Genomic DNA, 27822 nt, shown 5'->3' on the forward strand with positions numbered 1-27822 from the left:
ATCTGACCCCCCGCCCCCAACAACCCCCCTCCCACTTCAGCCACCCAATCTAGCCAAAGCCATCCCATCCCAAACCCAAATTCGCCATCCCCCCCCCTTCCATACAACATTTGGGGCACACCCATTGTAGAGACGCTAGAGTGCACAGTCCTCCCGTCACGACCGTAACAGGAGGGGATCAAGCATCAAATACTAAACATCCTAATAGTGTCAGAGCGTGATGGCGACATTCCAACCAGTCAAAATCACTCAAAGGATATCAAGGCCAACACCCTCTATTACTCCTTACATATGCATCCAACCTCCAGAGCCCAACCCAAGACAACCAGGCACCACCAAGTCCCAGGGGTAGAACGTCCATTAAACCAGCATCCGAGCGTGCAGAGAATCCGCCCCCAACCTCCCGCAATCATAGACGCTGAACTCAGACCCCGTAGTAGAGTATTCGCACAGTAGTGAAGGATGCCCAGGCAGCTGCCACTTAGTCCCTTCTAGGAGACCCCGGAATACCAGTAATACTGTTCAAAGTTCCTCATCGGCCCCCTCCTCCTCCTCATGCGTCGTGGCAGAGTCTCGCTTTTTCCGTTTAAGCTTTTTTGCGTAATCCATCGCCGCCTTCGGAGTATGAAATATTTTATTGTCAGCAGGGGCTCCAATTCGAAGTCTTGCGGGATAGAGCATAGCATACGGAACTTCCTCTTTTCTCAAAAATTGTTTAACTGTGCCATACTCCTTTCTAGCCGCCTGAACAGCCGCTGTGAAATCTGGAAAAAACTCGAGCTTGTTCCCTTGGTGCTCGATGGCGCCCTTTTCCCTCGCCATACGCAAAATGGCGTCCCGATCTCTATAGTTCAGGAGGCGCGCGATGACAGGGCGCGGTGGGGTGCCCGGCGGCGGTATGGTCGCCAACGACCTGTGCGCCCTTTCAACAATAAACATGGTCGATAAGTGCTCTGTCCCAAAAATGTCAGTGATGAGACGCTCCATATACACCTCCATTTTCCCCACATTCGTCGATTCCGGCAGGCCCGTGACGCGGATGTTGTTGCGTCTTGAGCGGGCCTCTAAATCCTCGTTCTTAGCCCTAATGACCGCCAGTAGTTTATCCATGTCTGAGGTCTTGCCCGCAATCGCCGTTAGACCATCTTCAGTGGCCGAGACCCTCTGCTCGACCTCCCCCATGCGGGCGTTATGTTTTTCAAGTTGAGATGACATGTGATCAAGTCGGTGGGTCACCGCCGACATGGCGCCCTCAATAGACTGCAGCGTTTTCTGCATGGCTGCCAACGTGTCCTCTAGTTTAGGTGCCCCTCCAGTGGCCATCTCAGATTCCGAGTCAGAGGCCGCTTTTTGTGACTGTTTGGCCAGTCTGCGCGAGTCAAAATTTATTTTCGTTTGACCTCTGTCCGGTTTGCCCATGTCTATGAGTGGTCAGCACCTCGCACTACAGGAATGCAGATGCCCAGAGAGCTCCCTTAGCCCCTCAGGAAATGCAGAATGTAGATGTCCCAGCGCCTCCTCCACACACCAACCTCACTTATGGGTGTAAGCGCCTCACGATGTTTCAGAGCTTTGCCGCGGAAAACATTCGCCCATTAGGTCGCCAGGCCCCTCTGCGATCAGTGCCCCAAACAGAAGCGCCTGCTCTGGGCCACGTTTCAATCGAGGCCGGGGATCTCCGGCCTACACGCTGTGAGGCTGCCTGTCATGAAATCTCAGCGCGGTGGAGGCAAGGACCCCAGGATCATCCCCGGACACCACAGGTCGTCCGCTGCACACCAGCCAGACACGCCACCCGTCCCCCCCCCCCGACCCGACCACAGCTCGCAGAGCAAGGGCGCGCGCTAGGCCCACAACCACCTCCGCGGTCCCAGGCCGCGCCCGATCCCAGCCCCACTCGCCGGAGCCGAGAGCGTCCGGACGCCGCCAGCCACCTCCACGCTTGATCGAGCTGCCGGCCGCTGGAGCCCAGCCGTCTCCCCGGGGACCGCTCGCGGCTCCGCTCAATTGGCCTCCGACGTCCTCCCGTTAGTTCTCCGCCAGCTGCTGTCGCCTACTGCGGGCCAGGGCGCACTGCAGGATGCGCCAGCCAATCCGCACGTCCCCGGATTCGCTTCCGCTGGGCTCTGTCACCAGGGGAGAGCCGGACTCGGCCTCGCTTGGATGTCTCCCCCGCGCTGCAGGCCCGAAGCAGGCCCGCCGCAGACCGTAGGATGTCGATCGATCCTCTGGGCTCAGAAGCTCCTCAGCCGCCACAGAGCTATGGGTGAGATGGGGATAACCATCCGCCTCAGCTGGGCTGTTTAGGTTGCAGGATGTGCAGGATTAAGAAAGGATTTTGGCTCGATCCGACGGAGCCTCACTAAAGTGCGGCCATCTTGTCTCGTGCCCTCTAGCGCCCCCCGCGCCTTGCACATCTCTTGCTCCACATTCACAGCGTCAACCTCTCTCAATCACGTGCGCACACACAGCCACACTCACGGAAGCACACACGCTGCATACACACGCAGGCACACACACTGCATACACACACGCGCACACACACACACACTTCATACACACTGCATACACACACGCGCTCACTCACACACACGCACGCACACAGCAACCCTCCCCCTGCTGCAGCGCGTGCCTCCCCCTGCTCCCGGCAGCCTGCCGCGCTTGTTTTTAGTAATGTGGCTGGATTCTTGCGCTTGGCACCTCTCGAAAAATGTATGCTGATACCGAATAATGGACACATGATTGACTATTTACTTTATGAACTCGTTTGCTTTTATCTGGACAACCCTCGTCCCGTCACCCACTGAACCCATCGGCTGCAGGTCCCTGCACTTGCAGGGGCGCTGGGAGGACAGGAGCAGTAACAGGTGCACGGAATGTACCAAGGGGCGAGGGGCGCTTCCTGCACTTACCCGGTCCGCGCTGGCACAGTGTCGCCGGCCTCCCTCGGGCTGTCCGACATCTGCCGAGGTGGTGAAGCCGCCTCACTTCAAACGGGCACCGGCTGCGGGATGCTGCGGTCTGGCCGCGCCTCCCCCTCCTCGCAGCCTCTAGTACAGACCCACGACCGCAGGTCCCGTCCCAGCCCGGCCGGTTATATAAAGACGTCCCGGCTCTTAGGTAACCCCTGGACACCCCTGTAAAGGAGCTCGAGGCCAGGCCCTTCCACCCACCGAGGCGCGGATGGATCTAATGCATGGGTGAGAAGACGCAACTCTGAGCTGGAGACCGAGTTTATGGTGTGAACGCGCCTTTTAGGAAAGCCCAATGATTTGTCCAAAAAGTGAGTGGCCCAAGATGTTTACTTGGAATCTTCTCCGACTGTAATTAAAGGTGTGGTTTGAAAAGGGTCAATTAAAATCCTGTACATCCCGGAGTTGCCACCGACCTGGATTTTGATGCCTCTCATTCCCTAAGCTTTCTGCGATTACATCCAACAATATAACCAGGGCCGCTGGAATCATGCGATTGTTCAATAAAAATAGTGCTTTAAGTCACATGCTGGGGTCTCATGGCACTATAGATACACCTTACTATTCCCCACTGGTGCACCAATGATTCATTTCTGGGACTGGTTACGCACAGATATTTTATAGTGATCACAACCTTTCAAAACGTAAAAGAAAGGGCGAGGATGTGGCCTAAGGGTTGGGGTGGACTTCATTGAAGCCGGGTTCGAGTCTCCGCAGGGACTCTCAACATCCTGCGATTCTGGCCTTCGTATCTGAAGAAAAGAATCAGTCGCTACACCCCCACTCGATCTCTACGCTCTGCAGATTGTAATTTGCTGAGCGTTCCTCGCTTTCGGCGAGTGCGCCTTGGAGGCCAGTCAATTGCTGTTCTTGCGGCTTCGGCCTGGAACGCTCTGCCTTTGATCTTAAGATCAATTCAGAATTTTGTACCTTTTTAAGAAGGCACTGAAAACGCATCTTTTTAGACTTGCTTATTAGACTATTTTAAATTCTTTCTGTTTTCCTTTGGCCACCTGCTTGTTTTCTTCTTTCGCGCCAGGATACTCTGGTAGTAACAGAGCGCGCTATAAAACAGCTAAAATAAATAAATAAGATCACGTAATCTCTCCCCGTGCCTGACAAAAACCAAAATGAATGTGACCGTCTGTAACGTAACTGGTGCTCATGTATAGCGCTCTGACATCTTCAGGGCTAGTTTGTGCCATATATACCCCCCCCCCCACCAAAAAATAAGTATTTCCCAAATATTACTTTAACTTGCATTTATTGTTCATTTAAGGTGTGTTATATGTATGTACATGAAGGTGCAAAGTGCTGCAAACACACAATAATGTCTTAATACTTTGCTCTTTTTAGCCACTCTATGTCCCTGCCCCAAACACACACCGCCCTCCTCCATCCATTGAGGATAACAGTTCCCAAACTTTTGATGCACTTCAACCTCTGAACGGCTTTGCTCATGTTTTCTATTAAATAACCATCGATAAGCACTGCACGCGATATAAGAACTTCTTTACGTACATCAGGCTCCGTGTGCTCACTGCTCCCCAGGGGAGGCGTTCTCCTGGGAGGGCAGCAGCACACAATAGCCCCGGCTGTGCGTGACTCGTCAGGCAGGTCGCTGGGGAGGTGACCACAGGAATCATGGGAACCAACCGGCTAAAAATATTGCGCACATTTTCCGTAACTGCACTGCTCGCGTGTTTCTATTACCTGAGCGCTCATCGCCACTGCATGTGCAATTAATGTCAGTTGAGAAGGGTACTTGAATGGAGCTCTGGGTGCACATTGTCCTCACGCTCAAAATGAGTCTAAAAGCTTCTGCTTAGCAGCGATTTTGCATATTACCATAAAAACGCATATTTCCCACCAAATATAGAGGCTTCCTCTTAAAATGCTGGATAAACAGTGCAAAGGGTGCAAATTGTCATTTGTTGGAATGTGCACCTACATTTTTTGACCTGGCCCCAGAACGTAGCCTACGGACAATGCTCGTTCAAAGGAAGCTGCACTATTACACGCACCTTTCAGTGGGAAACCACAGACCAATTAACTGTTTTTATTTTTTTATACTCAACATTTGTATAGCGCACTGCTGCCTCTTTTGCATTCTCGAATCGCTCAATCAATCATATTTCGTTTCAAACACTGGAGCAACCTTGCACGGTTGAAAGTGTGCGTGGTTGCAATGTGGCTAGGCAGCATGGGAAGGTTAAGGTGGCCTCTAGAACATTCTAAGTGCTTTGTCAACGCGTGCAGATTGATGGTGCTCTTAAGCTTAAGGGCCTAATCAAGGCTTTATCAGTTCTGCAATATGAACGTCACGGGCTTGATTACACCAGTAGGCCTGCACATTGATTGTGTAAATTGTGCACCCACTCATTAGCATTAGCACGGGGTTGGCTAATAAGCAGATCCTCATCTAATACACCATTCCTTAGAATGCAGAATAACATGCTATAGCCATTCCGATGTCTGCAAAAGCTCATGTTTGCTCTTTTGTCCTGTCATTTGCACAAGGTTTGACTTGTTTAGTTACGAGAGCAAATTTGCTCCCGAATTTAAGCTATTGCCATTATAAATTACAATAACTTTTATTTATGTATTAATTATTTAAAAAAATTACAAGCCATTGTAATTTGTAATATCAATACATCTAAGTCACGTAAATACAAAACATGTTGCATTACAAATGCTATAGGTGTCAGATTTGCAATAATTAAAAATATTGGTATTGTAAATGACAAAACTATTAATTTCGCTACTTTCAAAACCCAAAAATTGTCATTTACAATACCAATAGCTCAAAGGTCCTACTGCGAGACCTATTGCATTGCAAATGCTTGTTGTAAAACAGTTATCAGGACAGGGGACCAAGTCCCTGAGTCTTGATATAGTTGCCACAACATTCCTGTGCATGTTGTAGCCAACCAATCAAAGCACCGCTCTGAAAAATGAAGATAGAAAAAAAAGCCCCCTCAGCCAAGCAGAGGGCTTACAATCTTCAAACCAATTGTCAACATATCTATAAATGTTGAGCTTTAATTCCTCCAAAACTAATGAACGGATTTACATCAAATCGCAAAAAAACATGCTTTCTGGGTAACTGCCAATTTTTCTTTTATTCTGTTCAGCCATTTTGGCTGTAGCGCTGTCTAAAATTCTTTATGGAAATTGCATGGGGAAAATTGGATTTTGGGACCCACCCCTGCCCCATGTTTTCTCAGCCCCACTTGACAGACGACCCGAAAACTTTCCAGGAATGTGGATGAATTTTTTGTCTGATAGAGACTTCATACTGCAGCTTTCTCACCTTAGATTATTCCTCAGGCGTCCGATTGGAATTGCGCACCGATAAGTTAAGCACCACCCTCATGCACCGATATCAGTTCCTTTCTTTCTATGCCAAAAGCGTGTTGGCCACTTTTTTGAAAAACTTCTCTTTCACTTTTGTCAAAATGGGTCGACCTCGAATCTGGGGAACCGGGTTCGAGTCTCGGCAATGACGCTGAAATCCTGTGATTCTGGGCAAATCACTTAATCTCCCTGTGCCTAACAAAAATGAATGTGTGTTGTTCTGTAACGCGACTTGTGCTCATGTAAAGCACTCTGATACCCGATACCTTTGGGTCGGGTTCGCACTTTATAAAACTCTGTTAAAAAAAATGTAAATCTTTCGAGCATGCTTCCAGTGTGCTAGGGACATGTCCCCTGCAAACCCTCTAGTTTAAAGCCTTGTATGGATTGTCACCGCCAGATATCAGTCTGCTCCCCACCTGGTTCGTTTCTGGTGCCTGAGTTGCAGAAGTGGAAAATATACGATCTCTATGTTGAACTGATACTTTTCTCATAAAAGTTTTGGGAACGAACTCCAGAATGAATACAATTACTGCTACTATGGGAAATAACCGATGAGGAAGGGAATGGAATAAATTGTTGAGATTAAAAAAACATACCCCTGTATTTACTGCGAGACTCCTTCGATGCTAGTAAGTCGGTGGACAAAAACTATCTGAAATTCTTTGACCAGATAAGCAATACTCTCGATCAGATGATCCCAATGAAAAAATTAAAACAAAATGTATAAGTAATCAGCCCCTTGGTATAATGAGGAGCTAAAAAAACCTAAATAAAGGCTGTAAATGAGCAGAAAGAAAGTGGAGGCAATGTTATGAGGAAGAGGATAAAATAGCTTTGAGGGCAGCTCAGGGCTCAACTATAAAGGGACAATCGCCAAGGCAAAAGCAGGTTATTGCGCTAATACTATTCTAAAGGCAACTAATAGTGATGGAAGCATATTTAAAATAGTGAGTGACCTCTCTAATCCTGACTGCATAAGATCACTGCGACCCACGACCTATGTGATGGCTTGGCGGTCTTCTTTGCTTGCTTTGATTTCTAAAATTATCAGTGGTCTGGAAATGAACAAGGAGGATAAGACAGATGGTGGAATTAGAGCGTCCAAGATTATGCTACTGATTAAGAAGAAAGGGGAGTAGATGAGGGCAAGTCAGCAACTCTGGATCATTTCGAGATTCCTACAGAGGAAGATTTTAATAGACTTGCGTTAAGTATTTCATCTGGGTCCCCAATGGATACTCTCCCACACAGGGTGTGGAGAGAATTTAAGGAGGAGCTATTTCTACAGCTCTGTCAGATCTGCTGCCAATCACTGAGTAATGGGGTAGTACAGGTATGCTAGAAACAGGCAACAATGACACCCTTGTTGAAGAAAACTACTCTTGATTCCCTATGTCCAACTAGTTACAGGGCCATCTCTCTTCTGCTCTACCAGGTGAAAATTTTAGAACGTTTGGTCAGTAGAACTCTCTCGCAATTTCTAGAAGTGAATCACAGGTGAAACTCCGAATGTGAGCAGACAAAGGGAAATCAGTTATACTGGTCCTATTGGATATGTCTGCCGCCTTATCTTATGCATATTGCACTGGCACTGAAATGGTTTCAGTCATACCTGTCGAATAGACAACAGGCAGTGGCTCTACCTCCTTTTTATCTAAATTTGCCACTATCCAGCACTTTGTCCTCCAAGGATCTGCTGTTAGTCCAATCCTATTTAACATCTTTATGAGTTCACTGATTCCAATGATCAAATCTTACAAAAATAATTTGGTGAACTATGCGGATGATACACAACCACTTTTTTCACTCGAGGGGAGTCAATCCGTATCGCTTGATAGTTTCCATGAGTGTATGCAAAAAACTGCAAGTTGGCGTAAAGATAACTCCTTGCAGTTTAATGGGGATTAAACAGAAATTCTGTACTGTACTCTCCGCTTTCAGCAATTTTTGGGCCTATCCCCACAGATAAGCCATTAATACCCTCTAAGGCAGTGCGCAATCTAGGGGTGATATTTGATGACAAACGGAGTCCAGATACCCAAGTGAATAATACAGTCTGAACCTGTTTTTCTCCCATCAGAGCACTACGGAAAATACTTCCAATGCTACCGACTTTGGCCAGAGCACTGGTGGGGAGAAGTGTCATCTTGAGCTGGTTAGATTATTGCAACTCTCTGTTACTAGGTGCTCCAAACTCTTTGATAAAGAAGCTTCAAAGAATTCAGATAATAGCTGCAAAGCTAGCTCTAAAGAGACAGCGTAGGTCATCTGTCTCTCTGTCCCTTAAAGACCTTCGTTGGCTGCCAATTATGCAGAGAATACAGTTCAAATCTCTCTGCATTGTTTTTAAGGCCTCGTATGGAACTGGGCCCAGGCCATTACATAAATGCACCGGTATGTCCCGACCAGAAGCCTTTAATCTTCAGCAGCCAAATTGGTGAGCATGCCCAGAATCAGAAAGTCCAGGCTCGGAGGTAGAGCATTCAGTTCTGTAGCTGCTCGGCTTTGGAATGAACTTCTGTCCAATCTCATACAAACAGATCTACTACATTTCAGGAAGAAGCTTAAAACGTGGTTCTTTCAAAGGGTGTAATGGAGCCTAGCCACCTTTCATGAAACATCTGACCTGGTACGGTAACATGTGTGAACAATGGAATTAATGTAACGTAGCGCCAAGATACCCGTGGGGTGATAGTGCGCTCTATAAGACTGTATAACAAAACATAAGGTATATAACATAACAGTTCAGGACACGATCCCAAGGCCTGCGCTGAGTGCAAATTTATGCACCCAAAGGTGATATGAGAGTGACCGATGCTACTTCTGGTCGCGCAGCAGAAGAAGGCTGAGGAGAGGATGTAGCTTTATGGCTAGAGTGGTCGACTTCGAAGCTGAGTAACCCAGTTCGAGTTTCAGCAACGACACTCAACATCCTGTTATTCTGGGCAAATCACTTAATCTCCCCGTTCCCAACAAAAATGAATGTGTCCGTCTGTAACTCAACTGGTGCTCATGTAAAGCGCTCTAATACCTGATATCTTTGGGTCTAGTTTGCACTATATGGGTGATCTTAAGGACGCTCCAGGAGTCGCTCCTGCAGACAGTCGTCTTTGAGATCAAATACCTACTCATTGGAATCGAGTAAGAGAAGCACAATAAGAAGAAGTTGAAGCAGTCTTCAGCTTCCGCTGTCTGACCTCTTACTTCTAGGCCCCGCAAAGGTGGTGTCAGGACCCGCCCCACACTACCCAGAGATTCCCGGCATGAGGCAACACTTGCCCAGTTACAGGAATTTTAAAACGACGTGCATGCCATGTTTGAGGTCTTGACCCCTGATGATAACAACTGGCATAAGGAGCTAGGAGATACCAGTGCGCTAGACACTGTCATGCTGTCCCTTCCAGGCCAGGCTTCAGAGGAATGTGCGTCATTCGCCACGGTGATGTGAAGGTCCCTTGAACTTCAGCTTTCCGAGGGCAAGCTTGAGTCGAAATCTTGACTTGGGTGCTTCAGGCAGTAGCATGAGTCCCAGAACCATTACTGCCCTTTAACGCCTTAACCACGGCGGCAATTCCGCCGCGGTGCGGGCGTTCTATTAAGTGGGTGGGGCCGACGTGAGCATTGAAGGGGTTAATAAGCCCTCACCGATACTGTGCTGGGTACCTTGGCTAAACCCTGCACAGGGGCTCCTGTATTCCACAGGATTGCCCAACAGCATCGTCCCTCCACAGGGGACTTGCCCTTCCTTTCCCAGCATCCCTCCCCAGAGAGCCTGGTGTTTCAGGCCTCCATTGCTAAAGTCAACCCTAGCGCATTCCCTATAACAGCGCCGAGTAGGGAATCCAAGAAGTGGTATACCTTCGGGAAGCGCATCTTTTCTTCCACCAGCTTTGCATTGCGGTCGGTGAACACCTCATGCCTCTTTGGCCGAAATTCCAATGTTTTGTGGGATTCAGTCTCACAGCTGCTTCCCATGCTGCCTGAGGAGGGCAGTGCTATTCTCAGCCACCCCTTTTGTAGATTTTAGAGAGCAGCAGGAATGCGTCTAAGTTCGACATTCGGTGTGAATTGGACACCACAGACTCTCTTGGGAGAGCCATGGCTTCGACAGTGGCTCTTCAACGCCTTGCTCCTCAATCGCTGGGCCTCTCCCTTTTGACCCGGCTGCAACAACAGTCCATTCTTAACAAGCACCTGATTGATTGATTGATTCTGCTCTACCGAGGAGGGGCAATTTTGGCTTACCCAGTACCAGCCCTACCCAGTATATCAGGTGGGCCAGTCCTCTCAGGGATGGGGCCGCAGAGTCCAACAAAGACATGAGAACCAAGCACAGCAAGCTGTCCAATCCCTCGGCCGCCGCAACCCCCAACCCTGGGGCAAAGAAGGGACAGGTTGTTCAAAAGTGCACCATCTCCTGGTGGATCATGCTTTGTATCAGGGAAAAGCTGCCACTACTGCTTTAGTGTGCTGGCTCTCCGTCCTAGACATCTGTTAGGCAGCCATGCAGGTGTCCTTACACATGTTTACTAAATACTACTGCCTTGACAGCCAGGTCCGGTGTGACAGGCATTTTGCCCGTACAGTGCTCCATGACTTTTTGGTTTAGCTGGTTGGCAGTCCCACCTTTGAGGAGATATTGCTAGTGTGTCTATTCTAAGATGAGGAATCTGTGGTAAGAAGTTCTATATCAGATGAACCAGTTACTTACCTTTGGTAAGGCCTTATCTGAGAGTTTATCTGCACCTAGCGTTGCTTGGGTGAGGAGAAGATTCCCCAGCTGGGACACCCTACCCTACTCTTCCAGTATAGGTTCATGAACAACATTTAAGGGTTTGATATTTATTTATTTCACTTTCTTTCTGATCATTTGTTCTTGATGGAAAGAGACTGCTAATGACTCTGTGTGCCCACTTGGGCTGGATTTACTGTTAGCCAATATATTCTTACCTTATGAGGAGCCTGCTTAGAAATTATGTATTGTTAACTTTTTTCAAGATGTTGGCGAAATCTAAAGTAGTTTCAAAACTGTGAAGGCTGAGTGATATTGTATATTTATTGAACAGTATATTGCAGAGAGTTACTTAGGCAGGAAAGAAACCATGACTTAAATCATCAAGTTTGCATTCAGATTCCAGGTTAGGTGGTATTCAGCTCCCTGACATGCGTCTTTACTATTTGGCTCAACACTGGCTAATCAGTTGGTTCCTGTTACTGAAAAGCCAAATTGGGTGACGTGGGAATGGAAAATTGTTATGCCTCCTGTGGGCTTAGATATCTTGTACAAATCTCATTTCTTAGCAGCCCAACTTTGTCTTCCAAACATTAGGGCTATGTTGGCCGCTTAGTGAGATTTGCACCGGCTCTTGAGAGTGGATAGTACAGCTCATAATGATGCACAATTTTGGAACAATGAGGGAATCACTGTAGATCAAAAGCTGCTTAGATGGGCTCTGTAGGAAGAACAGGGAATTGAAACAATGGGAGACCTCCTTGATGGGGCTTCATTTCGTTCCTTTGAGTCATTAAAATCAGAACTTTCTCTTCCACAGTCACAGCTTTTGAAGTATTGGCAAGTGCGGCATTGCTTAAGAGGTAAACTAGGGTGAGATCCGATTCATCTCTCACCCTAACCGGTTGTGGACTACCTTAGCCTGTATGGCTTTTCTAAGAGTGGTGCATCTAATATGTACTTATTGGCAATTTATATTAACGTCAAACTTGTTTTGCGGCTAAATCCTATTGGCAGGAGCGGTTAGAAGTTGAATACTCCAGAGGGCAACTTAAAACGCGCCACAGGGCCAGTTTGCACACATGTCATATCAGACCCCACCCTTCCCTTCACCACTGTGCAAACGTGCCCTGTGGTGCGTTTTAAGTTGGGGGATAAAGTCCCCTTGAATCCTGAGGGGTCCAACTAGCCCACCAGGTACCTCCAGTAAGCGCCACAGAGCTGCGTGGCAGAGAGGTGTAAAAAGAGGCATGGCCTCTGAACACCTCTCTGCAACGCAGCTCCATGGCGCATACTGGAGGTTCCTGGTGGGCTAGTTGGCCCCCAGGGACCCCCCAGTCTTCAGGGGTAATTAGTTCCCCAACTTACAACGCGCCAGGGGGTGGGTTTGCAGAGTGCTGCATGGAGGGGGAGGGGCCTCCGGCATAATGCCGGCTTTTGTTTCTTTTTATTTTGAGAAAGGGGCAGTGTGGCCCCCCCTTAATTTCCCTTTTTCTGGCCCTGGGGACCCCATTCCCCAGGGCATGACCCCTATTTGTATTTTTTTTAATGAAAAAAATGGGAAGGGGGCCACGTGGCCCCCTCCCTGAGGCTGATTTTTTTGCCCCGGGGACCCCATCCCTCGGGGCATGGCCATATATATATATATTTTTTTATATTGAAAGGAGGGGGGCCGTGTGGTCCCCCTCCTGAGGCCTCTGTTAGCCCCGGGGACCCCATCCCCTAAGGCTCTGACTTGGTTTAAAAAATAATAATTTTAATAGCCTCCCTGGCCACTCCTGGCCCCTGGGACCCCATCCCCCGGGGCTGGCCCTATCCGTTGGGGACCGTGGGGTGGTCCCCAATCCCCCCCCCCTCCCATGTCCCGCCGGCTCCCCGCGTCCCGCGGGAGCCGGCCTTACTTTTCCACAAGGAGAGCTTCTGACATACAGCTCCCCTTATGGAAAAGCAATCTGCTTTGCTTCATTGCGCGAGAGCAGGTTTCCCTGCTCTCACTTCAATGAAGCAAAGCAGTTTGCAATCGCAGCTCCCGCCCTGTCATTGCAAACAGCAGTGTCTCGGGGGTGTGCACCCCGGGACACTGCAGGAGCCGGTCCAAGGGGGTGGAGGTCCCCAGGGCCATCACTGGCTCCAGGAGCGCGGCCGCACGGCCCCGGCCCCCCCACCCCCCCAACGTGTCTTGAAGCCCCGGGGCGGTGGTGGTCCCCGGGGCTCGGGGGTCCAAAACGGACCCCTGAATTTACATACTTAGTACCCCAGGGAGCTGGCGGTCCCCGGGGCGTGTGGGGGTGCTCGAGCCCCCACATACCTCCACGCAGACCAAATTATTAATGAAAGCCCCGGGGGTGGCGGTCCCCAGGGCTGCGGGGGGGGGACCGTGAGCCCCCCGCAAATATTTATGAAAAGCCCCGGGGGTGGCGGTTCCCTGGGCTGCGGGGCCTCCCTGGGCCTCGTATCAAATTTTCACATGCCCCGGGACTTGGGCCACCCGGGGGCTAAATAATAACAGCGCGCTTTGTTTTTTTATTTTTATTTTCACGGCCGGATTCGCGCACGCAGCGTGAATTCGTCCGATTTAAAAAAAAGAAAAATGCTTTTTTGGCCCCTAGGGGTCCTTGTGGGACACACTGAGCAGGCCTAGGGGGTCAGGGCGTTTCTACCCTGCCCCCTTTTCTTGTTTTGCACCTTAGTTTTTCTGTTTTCTTGTACCTTGGTTACTGAGGCACAAGATGGCTGCCACCACTTCCTAATTTGGAGTGTTGACAGCCAATTATCTTGAAGCTCGTGATCGGGAGGGTGCGCGGATCCATCGCACCTCTATATCGATATTTTTTTTGTTGATTTTCTCAGGAACTACTGAACGGATTTACACCTTTTAAGAAAAAGAGTTCTTTCTGAACCAAGGGCTACCTTTTTGCCAAATTTGGTGTAATTCCGTTCAGCAGTTCGGGCTGTAGCCGTGTCTAAAGTTTCCTATGGGAATTAACATGGAGAAAACACGTTTTGGGACCCCCTTTTTTCTCGGCCTCCGCTTGCCAAACCACCCCGAACTTTCCAAGATAGGAGCGGAGCGGGGCACCCCACTAGTTTTGAAAATTTCACGAAGATTCGTCAACCGGCGCCAAAGTTATTGGGAAAACAAAAAACGCTTTTACTATGGAAACTGGGTCCTAACTATAACAACCTACTGGCAACCGCCAGTAGGTAATATATATATATATATATATATATATATATATATATATGTGTGTGTGTGTGTGTGTGTGTGTTTTGTTTTTTTCTTCACAAAAAAAACAAAGGTTTCAGGGATGTTATAATTAAGATTTTACACACACAAAACCATAGAAATTCAGCAGTTATAGTCATCTCAAGTAACTATAACTCATGCCCTAAGGTAACTATAAATCACATCCGGCCATGCACAGTTTTCTCATCAATGACTTCACTGCAAATGTTGCAGTGATATTATCAATGATGTGATAGAAGATGTCATTAGTGATGTATTATGCGAGGTAATTAGCAGTGCATGGCGAGGGCATGAGTTATAGTTACCTTAGGGCACAGTGTGGCTAAGCTGGAGTATAGTATGCCTATGAGAATGTCTAGTATGCTGCCTTTCTTTGCTTGATAATTCTTCTCATTGATATCATGGAAATAAATTGCCTAAAGATATCCAAAGGTTTCAATATATGCACATGCAGGCAAAGACAATATAATCAAATATTTGTGATTTCCCTAAAATCACTTTTTACTGTGAAATTGTAGTCCACTTGCAAATGTTTAGCTTGTACAATTCCACTTTTCTTTTATTCTTAAAGGACGATATTGCCATGTCAGCAGCTGTTCTGGAATCACTGTTAAAATTGGTTCTTCTGATTGGTCTGACAATAACAGTTTTTGGCTATGCTTATTCCCAGTTGGCTCTGGATATTTATGGAGGCTCTATGCTCAGCTCTGGATCAGGTATGTAAAATGTGAATTTGAATCTGAAGTGCTTAGTAAAGCAAACTGTCTGAACCCTATTCACATTATCTTTGATCAGACAAACTGTTTATACACATGATGCTACTTTGCACAGGGGTTGGGGAGAGCAAAAAATGATCTGACTCCAGAGTTGGATACGGTATGATAAGCATTATGTGCTTTAGCTGCATTATGTAGATCACCTCCTTGGAGGCTTCAAAGTCATTCTAATGCTTATCTAAACAATACTGGCTAAAATTTGCTTCAGACCCACACAATAAACAGGGAACTTGTGAAAGATTCTCCATCTGGGGGTCTTAGTTTTGATTATCTACTATACCAAAACAACACTGTTGGACCAAAAAAGACTACTCTCACTGGTGGATTCAGGGCTAAAGGATGTGTTCATCATTTAGGAATGTTACTCTGGACCAACAGAAGATGATTAAAAAATGCTAAAGAAGTCCGTACGATCTTTGAGGACAGATACCCAGAGGCAGGTTGATACATGATGCAGAGAATACATGTTTTGAACAAATCCAGAATGGGTATAGTCAAATATATTTAATTAATATGTATATTGCAAAGAGGCCTTTGCCTTAAGATTTTTTCTGAACCAGCAATGACGTATACTTCAACAGAATAATGATTTGCGTAACTTCATACCTATTCTAATAGAAAAGACTTAGGAACTCAGTTAATTTAGCACATTCATTTAGGAATTCAAGCGGACCGTAAGGTATAATTTGGCATACAAATGCACAGGACTTTCTCAAATTTGGCAAATGCAGTTAGTGTTTTTACAGAAAATAAAAAAAAAAAAAAAGTCCAACCACTACAAAACCCAAATGATAGAAACCATGGATAATTTTTATTTGGTGTAACACCAAGGGTTTGCTTTAGAGTAGCTGGTAATGGAAAATGCTTCCATTTGTGGCACAAGTGGTAATTCCTCCTTTGGAGGCTACTTCACCTGTGAAGAATTTTCATGAGGAATTACTTCTGCCATGCACATAATATTGCAGAGTTAAACATGCTGACTTCTCAACTGGCAGAAAACCTTAAAGCACTATTTACTACTTCCTCCACAAATCAGAGGTTTTTCTAATACCAGCCTACTCAAAATCAGGCCCTTGCTTTGCTGTTTATATGATAAGTAGTAGTTTTCCTAAACTGTTTATAGGATACAAAATTTGGCCTTTTAAAAAGAAAATACAGAAACGTGTAGAGGCTACCAGAACACCTAATCACACAAATGCCACTGCAGATAATTTGTATTGGTGCAAAGGGTGTGATGTATTGATCTTCAAATTCATAGGTGCCCTCTATATAAATGTGTCCTCTTTATTATCTTTCCACCCCCTTCGTACATGATGGAATCTAAAGAAAAAACCTTAGATTACTTTTTTCCCCATCTTTATTTATCATTTTTGTGCTATTAGAACAGAATACAGTTTAGACAAAAAACCAACAACAATCATGGGTGTAGATGCGCTATACCAGAAATACAGTACATTCTTGAAGACCGCTTTGGTGGGCGTTTGAGCTTATACAGTCGGTTGAAGTAGACTATTGACAACATATCATAACTTCTAGGTCTGTAGAACCATTTTCATTTGTATTTCCTCAGCTATTCCCCATTCCCTTACATCCTTAACCCAACTCATCAGCTCTGGGGCTCAGTCATGTTATAGCCAACATCTGTTTCGCCTGTATTAAAGCAAATGTAATCAATTTCTTTTTCATCTTATTTTTCTTTCAGGATGTCCCTATTTCCAATAGGCAGGCCAGAGGCTTTAGACTGAGTGTGCACCGTCAATCAATCAATCAATCAATCAGGTGTTTGTTAAGCGCGACTACTCACCTGTAAGGGTCTCAAGGCGCTGGGGGTCGGGGGGGGGGGGGGGTCGCAGGTTCCAGTCCATGAAGGAGGGGGTCTGTCAAAGAGCCAGGTTTTGAGGTTTCTTGCGAAGATGGGGAGCAATGTTATCTGTAGCATTGTTTGGAATTGGTGTGATAGCTGTCTCCAGTATTTTGTTAGTCGGGTACAGTCCAGTGTCCGGTGTAAATAAGTGACGTCTGTACCCGCACTTGGGGTAGTCTACAGGCCGCAGAAGGTCTATTTTGTGGAACATAGCAGGGCACATACTTTCTGTGTATGAAGTTGAACTGGATGAATGTGCATCGGGCATTGCTCGTGGCTTTGCACATTAGCCTAAGTGCTTGCATTCATTTTCTATCTGTTAGGTTGGCGCCACAGTCCACCCCCCACTTTTGTTGTGCTTTAATCATTAGTTTCAGTTAGCCTTACCTGATCGCTAAATAAATCAGTGTAATCACCCATCTGCCATTATCAATGTTAAACTGGTGGGCCTGCTAGTGTCCCACTCCCCAAATGGACCTCAAGAGGTTCCTCATAGTTAAATAATGTTGGAACTATCCTGCATACAGCTGAAATGTTGCCTTAGCTTCATTCCACCGTAAAAGTGTTTCAGATCCATATAGGGCTCCAGCTTGCAAGCACCCCCACCTTCCCCTGAGTCACAGGGAGCTCCCGAACAGTAGTTTTAAAAGCAGAGATGTTCCATAAAGGCAATTTGTGCTTGAAGGGAGGGCTTTTGCCCTACCTGGCTTTATACATCTTCCAGACTTGCAGCCCATTTGAACAGTGTGTGGCAGCCCAGTCAGTCTGTCCCTGATGCTGTTAAGGCAGCTGATAAGCTCCTCCGGTGTAGTGCAGCCCTGTAGCCTCTGCCTATCTGTGCCCCCTTCGGGGCTGTACCATTACGGAACAAATTGCAGCTGGGTAGCCTGTTAGTATCCCTTTAGGTCAGGCACACGTAGCCCTCCCTGGTGGTAGGAACACTGCAGTATATCCATTTGGACCCTGTTTCTCTTTTTCCCCAAATCAGCGTTATCAGTTGATCTCAATGCCTTGAGCATGTGACGTGGCATCGGGTGCCTGCTGCATTGGAAAATATATTAACACCTGGGCCGGACCAGCGTTTTAGTTAGAGCTACTCTGCCTGCCATTGACAAGAGTACCGTGACCCAGGAGTTCACGTTTCTCTGCAGATTGGACAAGAACATGGCTTGATTTATTTCCAGCAGTCTCTTCTTCATGTCCGTGACCATTAAGCCCAGATAGCAGAAGGACTGTTTGTCAAACCTAGCCATTTCAGACATAAGCATTGGTAGAGAACGAACATGATTGGATAAAGACAAAAGAATGTCATCCTCATAAAGCAAAGCAAACAACAGGAGATGATGGACGAAGCACTGAAATGTTTCAGACACTCACCCCCAGTCGCAGATCTGGGTTGAATCCATTATCGTTCTTTAGCTCACTTCGCCAACCCAGTTCAGACACAGCTATATGCAAATCAGTCTTGACCCTGTGCCTCATGGGAACAGTCCAGCCCAAACTGCCAAGCCAAGTCTTCCCTCGACCGGAAACAAGCATCCTGGGACTGGTTTCGGGCTAACAGCCCTCATCAGCCATACTAGCTTGAATCCAGTGGCAAAGTGAGGGGGGGGGGACCCACGTCTGGGCATACCCTGCCAACTTAGGGCCAACAAAGCAAACACCAGGAGAAGATGGACGGAGCGCTGAAACTTTTCAGACACTCACCCCCAGTCACCGATCTGGGTTGAATCCATCATAGTTATTTAGCTCACTTCGCCACCCCAGTTCAGACACAGCTATATGCAAATCAGTCGTGACCCTGTGCCTCATGGGAACAGTCCAGCCCGAACTGCCAAGCCAAGTCTTCCCTGGACCGGAAACCAGCATCCTGGGACCGGTTTCGGACAAACAGCCCTCATCAGCCAGGCTGATTCACTGCCTGTGCAAGACCACCACTCCGTGGTTCTCCGTCTGGATGGATGTGTGTGGTAGGATCGAGAGGGGGCATGCTCAACTTTCCTTGCTTAACGGTGTAGGGAGTAAGGGTTACTCCCCAGTGGCCATGTAAGTAATGCTTTTGATGGCCACTTCCATGAGATTATTCCGTGGCTGCAGTTGTGATCCGTTCATGGCTGCCCCCATCCTGTTGGAGCTTATCGGTCGTCACACCCTGTCTCCTCTGTCATTTTGTGGTCATCTGTTCAAGCCATTCCCAGGCACGTTTGAGGTTTGTAATCATACAACACTCTCATTCTTGGTGAGTAGCACATGTACTTCAGGTCTAGGGCCCTGCAAAAATGTGTAACCGCCCTCAACGAGCGCCGCTGTTGTTGCACCAGGAGTATAAAGTCAGAAAACAGCATTACCAACGCACCCCCCAGGCAAATGTCTAAATGCCTACAGGCCACCTGTGCTATAGAGTCTCTTCCCTGGTAATTTAAGAGGCGGAGAATAAGTCCGGGGGGGGGGGGGGCTGGTAGCAGAGGCATCACTTGTAACTTGTGGGCCGTTTCACTTGAACAGAACTTGGACAGACCCCAATATTTTAATTGGGTTGTGACGCTGTTCTCCAGGTACAGTTCTAGGCACTCCTGTTCCTTAAGTTCTGACAGACCCACTAGGCGGGTTTTGTTGCATTGCCACTGACTTCCTGCATCTTCTTTCCTAATCTCCAGGCTTTTAGTGTGTTGTGTGAGTGCCTCAACTATTTTTTGCAATGTGGACACCGCCTCCCCGGTGTTCACATTCTGCACCACCACCTGGGTCACTCTGTCCGTTACTTCACGGAGATCTGCTCTTATGAGACCCAGGTCGATAGACACCATGTCCACCTTGGACTCCAGTGATGCCCTGATGTCCTGCATTACTTTCATGACATCTGACAATGTGAAATAGTCCTGCTTGGTGATACTCTTTGCCCCCTCATTTGAGTGTGGGCTAATGCCTTTGTGTATTTGTCGATGTTGGTTTGCCCCACTCCTGGCTTCGTTGGTTTATCTTTGGCCATTGTGGGGGTCACTTATCAGTTTGCTGTCTGGGACTGGTGTCAGTACACACTGGGAGTATCTTGGAGTAGCTCAGTGTGTTGAGTCTAGGCAGCAAATCGCAGTGCTGCACACCCTTCCTGGGTGATCACTGCATGTTTGATAATCCTAGTTACTCCAATGGGGTGCAGCCATTTACAAGAGGCCCTCGTTGCTTTCTTTGTGTTATGGGGCATTTTTGGCATCGCCTCCCCAACACACAGCAAAAGTACCTGTGAGCGGCACCAGTCGGGATTCACATTTCTCTCCCAACGGTGTGCCACAACAGCGGCGTCTGGGGAAGTCTTGCAGTCTCTCACTCCTCCCCTGGGGCCGCGTCCTTCCGGCTGCGAGCACCGCACATTCACCTGCTTCTCTCCGGTGTCTTAGGGGCCACACTTGACTGCTCCAGTGGGCCCCAGAACAGCCTGCGTGAGGTGTTCAACCATTCCTTGTTGGCAGCTAGCTCTCTGCAGTCTTGCATGGCCTTGGGCAGAACATTCGTGCAGTCTCACTCTGTCTCCAGGGCCGCTTCCACCCGACCGCAAGCCTCATGTGGCCACCACCTTGTCCGCAACACTCGATCTCCGCGTACTCGCTGTATGCCAGAGGACAAAGGAGATCCTGGCTTAAATTTCCCCTCGCCCAAGCGACCAGTCAGGGCAGCAGGCAATCAGCAGCAACCATGATGTTTGCAGGTGGCAAATGTCTGTGATATGGACAGATATTTGGATAGATTTTATGCCTTGATTTGGAGAGTTCCTAAGATGAGTCCTTGTGGCATCCGACTTGGCCACGCCCCCTCAACCTTAGATAACATTAAGTCTGATTTATTATTTACCTGAAGAGCAGTGAATCTTTGGACTTGAGAATTGATTCATTTTATTTGTTACTGTATTCGGTTTACCCTGAATTGTAAATATTTCTTAGTGTTAATATTGTTATTTATAACGCTTCACATTGTTTATTATTTTATTTTTGTTTTAATTTTGCAGACATTAATTTGAAATTAGTGTTGCTCGTGTCTGAAAACATGAGCCATTACAGGTTAGGTTGTGATTGTTGAAAGGTTTATCCTAGATACTGCATTTTACTCTATACATTGTTCATGGTCTTGGTACTGCTAAAATGAATCCTGTTCCTGAATAACATTTACAAATTGACTGTAATAGTCCTTGCTCTTTTTTTCACATGTAAGCTGTGGTTAACAAACTTTTTACATTAAAACCCAGAATGATTATAGATGTGCCATTTGATATAATCGTGTGAGTGGTTAAATAGACAATATTACACTGGTTGCATATATCTTGATATGATGAAGGTCATAGAAATTCAGAGATTGGACGATAGGACCTTACTTTTTTACATTCAGAGCTTATCAAGATTAAAAAACAGTTTTAGTATCAATTCCAGATTGATAAGAAGGAGCCAAGATCAATGTAGAATCTATCCTTGTAATCAAAGTGGTCGATGTAAGATATCAGGACAGAATCCTAATGCCAGTATTGACCTGAAGAAATTGTGATTCTCTTCTTCTCAGTCTATGATAAAGTAGGCACTCCTGTATGTTATATGAAAATGCCTCACAGCAAAGGGCTTGAAAGTCTCCATGGTGGAGCCATCCACCTGTTGGGTTACTCAAGAGTATATGGTATAGCTTGTCCGATGCCGAAAGTGCAGCTAAGCTCCTAAGAATCTGATCCAGAACACTCCATCAAGGAAAAAGAGTGAAGGAAATCGACAGAGTAGAGCATTCATATATGACCGGTTTAGATTGTCATAATTGTGTGAGGAAGAGATGCACAATAGAGTGAAGTACTTCATTTTTCTTTTTGAGACAACCACTGATCTGATTTAAAGTTTTATAGCTACATATGACGCAATGTGAACATTAGTTATGGCATTTTGTTTAGCTTGTGGTATTTGTATAAGGCACACCTAGCTAAAAGGCAACTGAGGGCTGCATGCTGCACATGAAGCCTACATTCAGCGAGTGATTAGAGAGCTAGCTTTGCAGAAGTGTACAGTTAACGCATTGTGATATAGTGTTCTTTAAAGAGATGCGTTGAGGCAGTCCCGATGGACGTAGGGCTGTTGTTCCAGATCCTTTGTTCATAGCTGGAAAGTCCTGCTGCCTTGTTTTTTTCTTTTTTACCCTTTTTATTCAACGGCCTGATGGCTGCGGATGTGCTGAAAACAACTAGAAATGGTGAGCTTATCTGCAAGATAAATGGGGTTGTTGGGTCTCGATGACTTTGGAAATGATGCATCCAATTATGAAGATAGTACTCACTAGTGGGGAAAGCCAGTAGTGCCATCAGGATGGGTGTGATGTGATCATATTACTTCAGTGCCTGGATGAGACATATGGCTGCATGTAGGATGCCCTTAACCCGTTCGGTGCTGATGACGGCTCCCGGCTGTCATGAGTTACGGTGGGCGTGTGCTGATGACGGCCGGGAGCCGTCATGACCACGCCCGTGATTGGAATGTGCTGCATAGGTGCATAATTCCGGCCGCAGCCAGGGGGTTAAAGGGCGTGGGAGCAGCAGTGTGGAGTCTGGGAGGCTGTGAACCAGATTCAAAAGTTTGATCACTGGATCAACATTTCCAATGCCACTTTCTGAAAGAAACAACTTCATTTTCCTTAGAAGAAATACCTTGTACCAGGCTCTTTGATCATTTGCAAGGATAAGATTGGTGTCCAGCTTAAATCTATGTGACTTGGAATTTGGTGAAAGTTGGGGTTCGATCAGGTTTGTACTATTTATTTCTTGTTTTTGGCAAATAATAGGAATTCTGTCTTACTGGGGTTGAGCTTCAGGTATGTCCTGGATATCCAGGCCTCGTTGAGGTGCATGCAGTGTGTGAAGCGTTGTATGGAGCATATGAGACTTTCAAGTAAAGTTGTGTTTCATAGGTATTTGTCTTCATTTTTTTTAAGAGAAACATGTGAACCTAAATATTGCAGCCTCCAGTGATTATAGATATCTTTCTTAAAATTTGACAAAAATTATTAGCTGATGAATGTAGCAGCAACTCGATCATTTGATTTTCCGGAACGAGAAGGGTCAAAGATGTTCGATTTATCCACCAATGAACTTAAACTAGTCATACAGAATACAAATGTATTTCCACATTATTCTTCCATCGATAATATTTTACAGTCGAGGTGCTCAGTTATGGAGAATGATGCTTTAAAACTCTTTGTACATTTTGTATTTTTAGGCCCCAGTCTTCTCCGCACATATTGCTTATATGTCCTCCTCCTTGCAGTTAACGGAGTGACGGAATGCTTTACATTTGCATCCATGAGCAAAGAGGAGGTGGACAGGTGTGTACAGCTTTCAAAATGTAAAGTTTTTTTCTGATGCTTATTCATGTTTAGATTATGCCACTGAACATTAGGTCTGTAAAGTTTGTGATAGACTGTGCTATCCACCAGAACGAAAAGTGCAGAGAGGGACAGAAAGAGATGTAGACCTAAAGAAGACATCAGCTGTAATGGGAAAGCTGCCAATTTCTGGAGGAAAATGATACATCAACTGGCTGAATATCCTCTACATACAGTCCCTTTGGCAGAGGAAACTGATCCAGTGGATTCTTGTCCGGGTTTAGCAATTTTCTCCAGAAATTGGAAGATTTATATTTTCCACCAGACTTTAAATTAAACCTGTATTTTGCTGCTTTTGATGGTGAGACAAACCGTTTATTGTACAATACATACCGCATTATATCCTCTTTTAAAAATATAGTCTTTACACTGTGGCAAGCACTAATGGTAGCTGTGGTCAACGGGATGAGTGTATTGGAGAAAGAAACAAATATATGTGTGTCAATTCAAGGAGGTTCTTCTACTCCAATATAATCACTTGCATTAAAGCAAGCTGGACAACCACTGAACTAGAATGTCATGGTACAAATGAGCTGTTTATGCCTTTTAATTAGAATGTTCTATAGGTAATATAGAATACAATAGAAACATACTGCACGTCTATAAAATGATAAATTAATTATCTGGTATGAAAATCAAAAATAATAGCTTCAAATACAAACATCAGTAACAAGTATAACTAAAAAAGTCTTCTTATTGCTGTCAGGTTCTCCAGTTTGCCCTATATTTCTTCTTGTGCGATTAAACATTGTGTATAAAAATGTTCACACTTTTAAGGGACTACTGTCTCCCACTCACCATCTACCGTCTCCCACTCACCATCTACCAAGGTTTGGAGCTTCAGATTCTCCCCACTTACGTTGTATGTGCAGCCGGAGTGGTAGCATAATATATACATTTAGCATTTGTCTTTTGCCTTTCAATTCCCCTCCTTCAAATTTAGCAAAAAGTCCCAATACAATGGTTACTTCTATGACTGCAGATGTTCTAGGGAGCACCACCTCCCAGTAATTAAGTGAGACATGGCATATAACAACAGCATTGCAAACTTGGTAGTTTCAGCAAGATGCTACTTACTCCTTTTCAGCACTGAGCAAGAGGGGCTGTTTGGAGCGCTCAATAGGCCATCTACCTAGCTTCAGAGCACCGAAAGCCAGGATAAGACGCGTATATAGTAATATAGAAGACTTACACAAATAGTTTTCTGGTGCTAATAATGGGCTGGATCATCCAAACACACTTCTTACCTTTTCACCTGTAAAACACCTTTTTACCACCGTATTATGAAAACAGGTTTCTGGGGGTGGTAGTGTGGGATCAGGATGTTAGTGTGTGTTTGTTGTGTGCACACATGAAGTGGCCTGTTACCATGCACTCAAATAAGCAACCAGGGGATTTGGCTTACGGCTAGGGACTGTCAAATACAATGTAATCACCTTGCTCAGCTTGGGAAATACTTGCATAAGCCTGTGGTCATTTAATTGTGGATATCCCTCCAGCAATACTTTGTATTGGACTAAGACCTACCCGAGACTTGCACCTGGCATTTTGCTCCCACATGGCACTGCTGCCTCCCTTTTTGATGTTCCCATTTTCCGTTCTCCCCTAAAGGTTTTGTTAAATGTCTGCTCTATGTACCTTATATGTTTGGTTTATTCTGCTTTATCCGCTGTTCCTATTGTCTTGAAATGCTACATACATTCACCAATCCATCCTTATAAGGCCAAATGTCAAAATAGAACAAGCATTGTCAAGGCCAATAGGTCCTGCCTCTGCAAGAACTATTGGCTTTGCCAGTGTCGTTTAGCCATGTTGTAGAGCAGTGTGGCTACAGACAACGGAAGGGTGGGTGGAGATAGCGAAGAGGCAACATGGACAAGAAGGGCGAGGGATGGGAGGAAAGAAGCAAGATTGGGGAAGATCATTAAAAAGAAAATTAATGCCTTAATCACAGCACCATCAGTGGAAGCAGCCTAATTAAGAAGAAGCAAACAGTACTTGGTGCATGCTTCGGAGGAAAGAATTAAGAGGCAGCAAATGAAAGAGACAATGAAGTCTATGAATGGTAAGCAATGGGTGGAGCTCCAAGCTCCTTAAAGTAAACAATATCTCTCCCAAGGGAGAGCGCATACACTGTCACAAGAGACCTAAAAATGAAATCAAATGTGTGGTTTCTGTTAGCTCAAAACACCACTTCTGAAATTGGAGCCAATCTATATAGGATCTTTTCCCCTTACCTGCTCACAACAGATGATCCAGGCAACACGCATGTTTCTTGACATTTTGTCATTGCATGAGAGGCTTCGAGAAAGGTGCTGATCCTGAAGATAAATTACCTATATAGGAGTATCTGGGAGGCATAGACAGTCCTAACACGTCGTGTGAGCCACCCACTCCATGCCCTTGCCTCATTAGAACTCCCACATATTTAGCCAAAGCTTAACATAATACGGAAGACCCAGACTTCTCCAAAGAGTAGCTTGTGAGCTACTGGTAGCTCCCTGCCTACTTGAAAGTAGCTCTCCTGTGTGCAGCCCAACCCACTAAATTAGAAGCTTTTGCTTGTTGGAAATAATATATTTATACCAACATTGAAAAGTGTGTATTCGAGACAAAAGTTTCTGGGTTTTCAGAAGGAATTACCTGATGTCTGGAGATAAAAGGTTGAATTTCTAAAATATGTTTAAAGCTGATATTTGATTGATAAATCATGTGGTGTGAAGAACTATTACTAATATTATTAACTTGGTACCCGGTCATTGCAGTAATGGCTGTTATGTATTATCCGGGTGGAGGCATTCCACATTTTTAAAGCTTTTTTCAAATTACTTCTGACAACCATGCCTAATGCACTCAGGTGATCACTGCTGGTAATAAACATGCTTATGGTAGTGCTAATGCAATCTTATCTGATGTGGTATCTATTACAACACATATACTATTATTAACTCCTGATGGTTCTCAGTGAGCATAAGTAGCTCTTACGACAGAAAAGGTTGGAGACATGCCTTTGCCCATCCTATCTCTCACGCCATGTTAGCAGAAGCTTGGAAGGTGGATGTCAGCTTGCCAGAAGAATTATTTAGGACTAATATATAAAAGGAAATGTACCTTACAATGTACAGCTGATATGTGGCAGGTTCCTCATCCTAGGGTTTTATTTTTTTTAATTTTTCCGTTTAAATTCATCTATATACTTGTAGCAAGAATGGTACTCTCCCACATTTATATTTTCTGTGAAAGTTGGTACTAGTATATTTCCATCTTTACTTGTATGAAAAATTACATTATAATGCTTTTGTGCAACACTAACTATCCATACGCAATACTTTGTGATATTACTTTTTTATACAATATTCAATCAATAATAAAAACTTTATTTGTTTTTTTACAACCATAAAGTTATACAATTAACAGCATATCATTCAATTAAAAAATATAAGCAAGTCAGTGTCATAAAATATGTGATACATCTTCTGCATGCCTAAATAACACCTTTTCTTTAAAATAAAAGACAAATATCATCTTAAGATTTGTTAAAACCAAATAATCCATTCTTGGGCAACTAGTCCTTCAGGCATGTCACCTAAAATACTTTTATCCTTTAATAACTAATTCTCCTATTATCCTAAAGGATCTAAATTATATCATTACTCTTTGCATTTGAGGAACACTTTAACTTTATTCATGAATTTCCCCATGGCACAAGCTATATCTAAATTCATCATTCCCACTAAGAGATTTACAGCTTGCATCCTATTTTTAATCTCGTTGTTTTTAAAAAATTAGTCCTAAAATCTCTCTTCGTATATCTAAAATCTTCATACAGTCTAATAAAATATGTAAAATATCGCAGGTAGTACCTAAAGTGCAAGTGCATGTACCATTACTGTCTATCATTGAATTTTTAACCCCTTTATTCGCATAACAGGGGTTTATCCCAATTCGCAATCTTAGCACTTCACGTCTTAGTTGGCAACTAGGTAATCTATCTACGTAAGGGTAATATAAGTCATTTTTCCAAGCCAAGGTCATATGGGACACTGAGGTTTTCCGCGAGAGGTACTCCTGGTCATTTATACGAGACATTTCAGTTCCCAATTACCTAAGTTCTTTCTTGTCTTTCGTTAAATGAAGTGACTAAGGGCACCGCTTAAGTTTAAACACTCCATACGCTTCGCTTATTGAGACTCTTGTTTCTTTTGCCCAGGTCAACTCACTGTTGGCAATTTCACTTTTACACCACTGTGAGATTTTTTCATCCTCACCTGACGCTAAACGCTGCCAGAAACGTAATAAAGCCATGCAGGCTGTTATGGCCCAAGAGGTGATTCCCAACTCTAATCTTGCTGCTTGTACCATAGAGGATCTAGGCAGCGAGAACAGGCTTTTAAGGATATTTCCCTCCTCTTTGTCCCAACCGTTTTTGCCACTTAAATAGAGTACCTCTGCGCCATACAGGAATTGTGGAG

General features: G+C 45.4%; 1 protein-coding gene across 1 annotated transcript in view; it reads left to right on the forward strand.

Moving 5' to 3' along the window:
* The window catches only part of RFT1 (RFT1 glycolipid translocator homolog), a 122173-nt gene that overhangs the window by 81411 nt on the left and 12940 nt on the right, over window positions 1-27822 (forward strand). Inside the window, exons 10-11 of the mRNA XM_078661639.1 lie at window positions 14883-15027; window positions 23185-23290. Coding sequence (XP_078517765.1) covers window positions 14883-15027; window positions 23185-23290 — 251 coding nt within the window. The remainder of the gene's footprint in view (window positions 1-14882; window positions 15028-23184; window positions 23291-27822) is intronic.

This window comes from Lissotriton helveticus, chromosome 9, assembly GCF_964261635.1.
Source record: "Lissotriton helveticus chromosome 9, aLisHel1.1, whole genome shotgun sequence".
Taxonomy (NCBI): domain Eukaryota; kingdom Metazoa; phylum Chordata; class Amphibia; order Caudata; family Salamandridae; genus Lissotriton; species Lissotriton helveticus.